Source organism: Brassica oleracea, chromosome C3, assembly GCF_000695525.1.
Source record: "Brassica oleracea var. oleracea cultivar TO1000 chromosome C3, BOL, whole genome shotgun sequence".
Classification (NCBI taxonomy): Eukaryota; Viridiplantae; Streptophyta; class Magnoliopsida; order Brassicales; family Brassicaceae; genus Brassica; species Brassica oleracea.
This window is the reverse complement of record NC_027750.1, coordinates 41,204,722-41,210,875: the sequence shown is the minus strand read 5'-3', so window position 1 is coordinate 41,210,875 and position 6,154 is coordinate 41,204,722. Positions and strand designations below refer to the sequence as shown.

General features: G+C 34.5%; 1 protein-coding gene across 2 annotated transcripts; it reads right to left on the bottom strand.

Annotated features, from left to right (window-relative positions):
• Positions 1-1,767: 1,767 nt before the first annotated feature.
• LOC106329411 (asparagine synthetase [glutamine-hydrolyzing]-like) lies at positions 1,768-4,899 on the bottom strand. Of its 2 annotated transcripts, none has more exons than XM_013768058.1 (11): positions 4,816-4,899; positions 4,629-4,714; positions 4,166-4,304; positions 3,987-4,082; positions 3,575-3,907; positions 3,343-3,504; positions 2,933-3,235; positions 2,720-2,854; positions 2,467-2,634; positions 2,275-2,382; positions 1,768-2,179 (listed from the first exon to the last, which is right to left on the bottom strand). In XM_013768058.1, the coding sequence occupies exons 1-11, from the start codon at positions 4,867-4,869 to the stop codon at positions 1,946-1,948; spliced, it is 1,818 nt and encodes a 605-aa protein (XP_013623512.1). In that variant the 5' UTR covers positions 4,870-4,899; the 3' UTR covers positions 1,768-1,945. The 2 variants fall into 2 exon arrangements, with proteins under 2 accessions (XP_013623512.1, XP_013623513.1); XM_013768059.1 differs by having other exon boundaries at positions 1,814-2,179; positions 2,789-2,854.
• Between the last annotated feature and the right edge of the window lie 1,255 nt (positions 4,900-6,154).

Here is a 6,154-nt window from a genome sequence, read left to right as displayed (position 1 = left end):
TCTGTTTGACTCCAAGTTTTGAGTCACTTTTGCAAAAAGCCCATAAACTATATATACATGTTCTAACGATAATGCTATAAAACAATTTAATAAAATATTATTTTGTAAAAGATGTAAGAAATCTAACTAAATACTATATAAATTATATTTAAGAATTTAAAAAGTATTAATAAATAAAATATTTTTATTAAAAAATTATCAACCAAAAATTCACATTCAGTTTCAAAATATTAAACTATATTATTGCAGATCAAAGACATAAAATATTATATTATATTAAATTTTTTAAATTATTTATACCCGCAAATTTGCGGGCAACCACCTAATTTGTTATTAATCGCATTAAATAAAACATGAAATGGAAGATCTTAATTAATATATAATTTACCGAGATGTTTGTTTTAGATTTGTTTGTTTAAGTCTTACTATAGATAAGATAGATTTTAGGGAAGTAGTTAATAATATTAAAGTTGTATACACATTTATTATAGAGTATAGTTTTAAAAAAAAATTCACCAAGAAGCAAGTTTTCCCAACACAATCTTCATGTTTTAATTAGATAGATTAAATAGCAAATGATATAGAAGATCATATTAATATATAATCGACCGAAATGTTTGTTTAGATTGGCTTTGTTTATGTCTTACCATAAGATAAATTTTGGGGAAGTGATTAATAATATTAAGCTTGTAGACACGTCTGTTATAGAGTATAGTTTTTATTTTTTATTTTTCATCTAGAAACAAGTTAATCCCCACGTAATGTTCCTGTTTTAATAAGATAATAGGTTAAGATCTGCGCCTTGTACGGAATGAACATTATATATATAAAATATTTTATGTATTATACTTTTTAACATATTATGAAATAATAAAGATATATTTAATAATTAAAAAATCAGTAATTGTTACTTATATAATTAAATTGGTGCGAACATATAAATAAATTTTATAATCCAAAAAAATATTTTTCTATTTTATATGATATATAATTAAATTTAAATGATAGTAACATATATAGTATTTTTAATATTAATATCTATTAAATGATAATTTCTACTCATATGTTTTTTTTATCATTTGTATCTGTTATATCAAAAACTTTAAATTACTGATAATTAAATTTTATTGTGGGATTAATAGTTTAACTAATTTATAATATTTAAAAAATAAAATAAAATGATATATATATATATAAATTTGTTCAAAGTAAATTTCAAAATTAATATATTTATAGATTTTTATTTGGCATATAGTTTAATTTAAAATGATATAAATATATATATATATATATTTATATTTATATATTTTTTAATATTAATTCTTATTAAATGAGACTTTTGACTTATATGATTTTGTAATCATTTGTATTATGCCATAACAAATATTTTAAACCATGGATCACAAAATTTGAATGTGAGACTTCTAATAGTTTTAGTAATTTATACTTGTTTTAAAACATTAAAAATATAAAATATACATAAAAATCTAAATTTTTATTATATTATATGGTTAATCTGGTTGTTTAATTTATTTTAATAATTTAAAATAAAACAAATATAGTATAAGATATACTTATTTTTATCAAATATTTATGTATTTATGGTTAAGTTTAATAAAAAGCTTATTATATATTTATATGGACCAACCTAAAGATTCTAAAAATCATTCTAATGATGACACGTGGCTACAAAAAAAAATGTAAAAAATGTTTTAATGCTTCTCAATTAATATATAAGAGATTTAATAAGGTTGATGTACAACGAATTATATACAAACATCCCATTCAAATCTTACCAAAATACAAAAAAAAAGGTCATTCATATTCAAATCTTCATTAGAGAAAAAGAAAACCATTTTTATTCCGAAAATCTTACAAAACACTTAAATCCAATAGGACAGCGTATTTATAAGACCACACAATCCCTCCATTTCCCCCTTCAAACTCATGTCTGAATCACAACTCCTTGTCCCATCATCATCGGCGTGTCTTCAACTGTCTTAGGAGAAGGCGATGACACTGCCACCTTACTGTTGTCGTCGTAGTCCGAGAGGTGAACTCCGATAGCGGCTCTTCCCGATGGATCCATATTGTTGGACCAGTTTGCATCCCACTCCACTGCCTTTGCGGTCGAGCACGCCACGGTCGCACCTCCAGGAACAGTTAGCCTTGCCAAGTTCTGCTTAAAAAGCCGGCTCCAAAGTTTGTAAATATGTTTAAAACAAAACCAAAGAGATCCGATACATCTTCTGGAAATTTGCTAGCTAGTTTCACCTGTGGGAAGAACCTCTCAAAGATCATTCTGTAATAGTAAGCTTCTTTGGTGAGTGGAGAGTTGTGAGGGAAGATATGTGCAGCGTTCGACATCATCTTGTCATTAACCTAAAACCAGAACATAAACAATCAGATCTAAACTAGAATTTAGCTACACAGAAGAGATCAATACGAGATTTTGTTTTGTAGTACATTTTCAGCAGCATGGGCTTTGAGGCCATCAATCCAACTGTAGCCAACACCATCACTAAACTGCTCTTTCTGCCTGTAGAGAATGTGTTTTGGTAAATAAGGACGTTCTTCATCGTCAAAGGCTCTCCTTAGAACCCATTTCTCAATCCTTCCTTCCTCTGGTTTGATCTAAAAGACCCATATAGAACATTTCTTCAACAAATCTTAACTTGTGAAAGAAGGTGTTGAATTAGCGTTTTGGGATTTCAATTACCATTTTGGATTCAGGGTCAAGAGACATTACAGTGTTGATAAACTCTTTGTCCAAAAATGGAATACGCGCCTCTAGACCAAAGGCAGAGGTAGCTTTGTTGGCTCTTAAACAGTCGTATTTGTGAAGAGCCTTGATCTGCAAGGCAACACACACACAAACTTAAAAGATCTCTGTTTTGATGATGTCCATTTGTGATTAAATTGAAAATTCTACCTTGCGACAGGTTTCTTGGTGAAACTCTTGCTTGTTAGGTGCGTTGTGGAAGTAAAGATACCCTCCAAAGATCTCATCAGAACCTTCACCGGAGAGAACCATCTTAACACCTAGAGACTTGATTTTCCGGGACATCAAGAACATCGGCGTGCTAGCTCTAATTGTCGTCACATCATATGTCTCAACATGGTAAATCACATCCTCAATCGCATCAATCCCGTCCTGCACCGTGAAATGGAACTCATGGTGCACCGTCCCCAAATAATCCGCCACTTCTTTTCCCGCCTTCACGTCCGGCGAGCCCTAACAGGAAATAAGAAACAAAAAGCGATGCTAAATTTGAATTTCAAACTTTAAAGCACTATTCACTCTGTTTTGAAAACAGAGGACCTCTGTTATATATAACACACCTCAAGACCGACGCAGAAGGAATGAAGCTGAGAACCCCATCGCTTAGCTGCTTTAGTACCAGCCAAGTGACGGGCAGTGATGGAAGCTACAAGAGAAGAATCAAGACCACCTGAGAGTAAAACTCCAAATGGAACATCACTCATCAACCGCTTAGTCACAGCCTACAGAGAAAACCAAACAAATCAAAAAAAGAAGAGATTTTAAATTTGTTTCAAGTGCAAGTTTTCTTACGTCTTCAAAGGCACGTCTAACTGCGAGAGGCTCATAAGGCGTCGAAGGAACTGACTCGTTGTACCAAGGAGGATTGTACCATTGCTTAAACCTTCCTGATTTGCTTGAGTACAAATGACCTGGAGGAAACACTTCGAAATGTTCACAATCCTCATGTAAGCCTTTCATCTCTGAAGATATCCACACAGATCCGTCTAGTCCCCAACCAATGTAAAGTGAAGTAACACCAATAGCGTCACGAGCTACCATGAATGAGTTATGTTTTGTGTCCAGCAACACGAAGGAGAAGACTCCATCCAGCATATCCACAAAATTCTCACCATGCTCCTCGTACTATATCTCGAAAAACACACAAAAAAACTCCAATCAATATCTAACAACCAGTAAATTAGCAGAATGAAATCACATCTACCAGATGAGAAATGACGTCACAATCACTGCCGGTACGGAACTTGTGATTCTTCAGATCCTTTCTCAGCTCCTCATGGTTATAAATCTCTCCATTAACCTTCAGAACAATATAACATTATCAGCATCAAGAAAAATCAAAAAGGTTATTAGCTCCAAATGGATGAAGATCTTGAAGCGTACTGTGACAACAATGGTCTTGTCCTCGTTGAAGAGAGGTTGGTCACCAGAGTCAGGATCGACGATCGCTAGACGTTCATGGGCCAAGTAATTGTCTTCATGCTGGTATATTCCACTCCAGTCAGGTCCTCTGTGCCTCAGTCTATAACCAAATTGTGAAAAGATAAACTATTAAAATCAAATATTAAATATTTGATAATTTCTCCGAACCAACAATTTTTTTTAAAGAGATCCACAAACTATTCACAGGGGATACGATTGAGTTGCTCAAGCATCATTGTTTCTGTCAAGTTCAACAAAAAGAGCCTAGAATAATACTACAAAATGGTATTAGATCACATCAAATCTTTGTAATAATAATCTGAAACAAATATAATTAATTATCGTATGATGTTTAACATCAAACTTGCCGTTTCTTATTTTAAATAAACCGAAGAGAAAACAAAACAAAGAAAAGAAGAATTGCCTGCGAGAAAGCTCAAGAACACGAACTCTCTTGGCCTGAGAATCGTCGGTGCATCCTAGAACGGCAAGAATCCCACACATTTTTTCCTGTCGTTAAAATTTTAGTCTAGGTGCAGAAATGAAAGATCACGAATAATGTAAAATAGAATTTCCGAGAGCATAAAAGTCCAAATAAAAATAAAACCGACAGTTGTCGCGAAGAAGTAAAGTGCACATAGTGCGTTTCGGCTTTCGCGTTGCATATCTTGTTTTTTTGCAAGCGGTCGCTCTATTATAGGAAGTCCAAACGGCGCTGTGATGTCGCGTTTCATTCGAAGGGGTCGAGGGGCAAATTTATTTATACCTTCCACCGGATAACTCTGACCAGTTGTTGCCACGTATAATTAGGCCTACGTACAATACTGTTATTTTCCGACGACTAAAGTGTAATGACCCAATTTCAGGCCCACGACTTTCAGCTTGTCAAGGTCCACATCCAATCGAAGAAGTTCATGATAAACTCTATAAAAACCCAGCTGTCCACTTTGTTTTCTTCACCAAAACAATAAGATCATAAAGTTTAAAAAGGAAATGTGGAATCGTAGAGAGTTATGAGATTGTCACAGGAGCCACCGCACCCAGGAGGACCACGTCGACCTCGTCGCCACCATTCGCAGAAACCGCTATCCCGTTAGTTTAATTTTTGATCGTTTAGTAACTCGTCAATAATTTCTTAAAATCTCGTGCATGCAAGACCACAATTATCTTTCCCTCGTCGAAAAGAAGCCGTAGCCGTCGACCTCGTCGCAATCAGAGTCTGGACGAGCCCGTGCGCGCCTCTGTAAAATTCGACGTCACCGCGCGTGCATAACACGCGTTGCCGCCGCAATTCACCTCCTCCGGCGCGTGACATTGATGGGCACCTCCTCCGCCAGCGCCATCATATTCTGGGAAGCCGTCGCCGCTTTCTCGCCGCCGCTTTCTCGCCGGCGACTAGGCAACTCGATAGAGTCGACTCGATGAATCACTCGGAGACTCGGTCCATCAGTTGGTTTAAATTGATTTCGGTTTGGTTAAGGTAAACCGATAGGTTAAAATTAATTAGATTTCGGTTAGGTTAAATCAGTTGGTTAAGTCAAATTGATTTTGGTCAAAGTTTGACCAGGCGGGTTGACTTTTATTTTGACTTTGACCAGACCCGTTTTAACCGTTCAAAAGGCGTTCTGACTCGCATTTTCACCTTGATTTCAGAGTAGGAGTCTATCTGAGCATATGAAGTTCATAGATACCAGTTTTCCACATTGCTAAGGTGAGGACTACCCCGTTTAAATCTTGTACTAGTTTATTAACATTATGGAAAGTTTAGTTTTGAAACATGTTCCGTCTTTGTGAATCAAATCTGCTTGCAAGTCTTGTTTGTTTACTATTGATTGTTAAACCGGAAATAGGATAACAGATTATTCAACAATTGATTGAAATGATTGATGTTAAGAACTGTTATATATAATTATATAAATAGGAGTCCATGTGTGGAGATTGTGGGAGGGG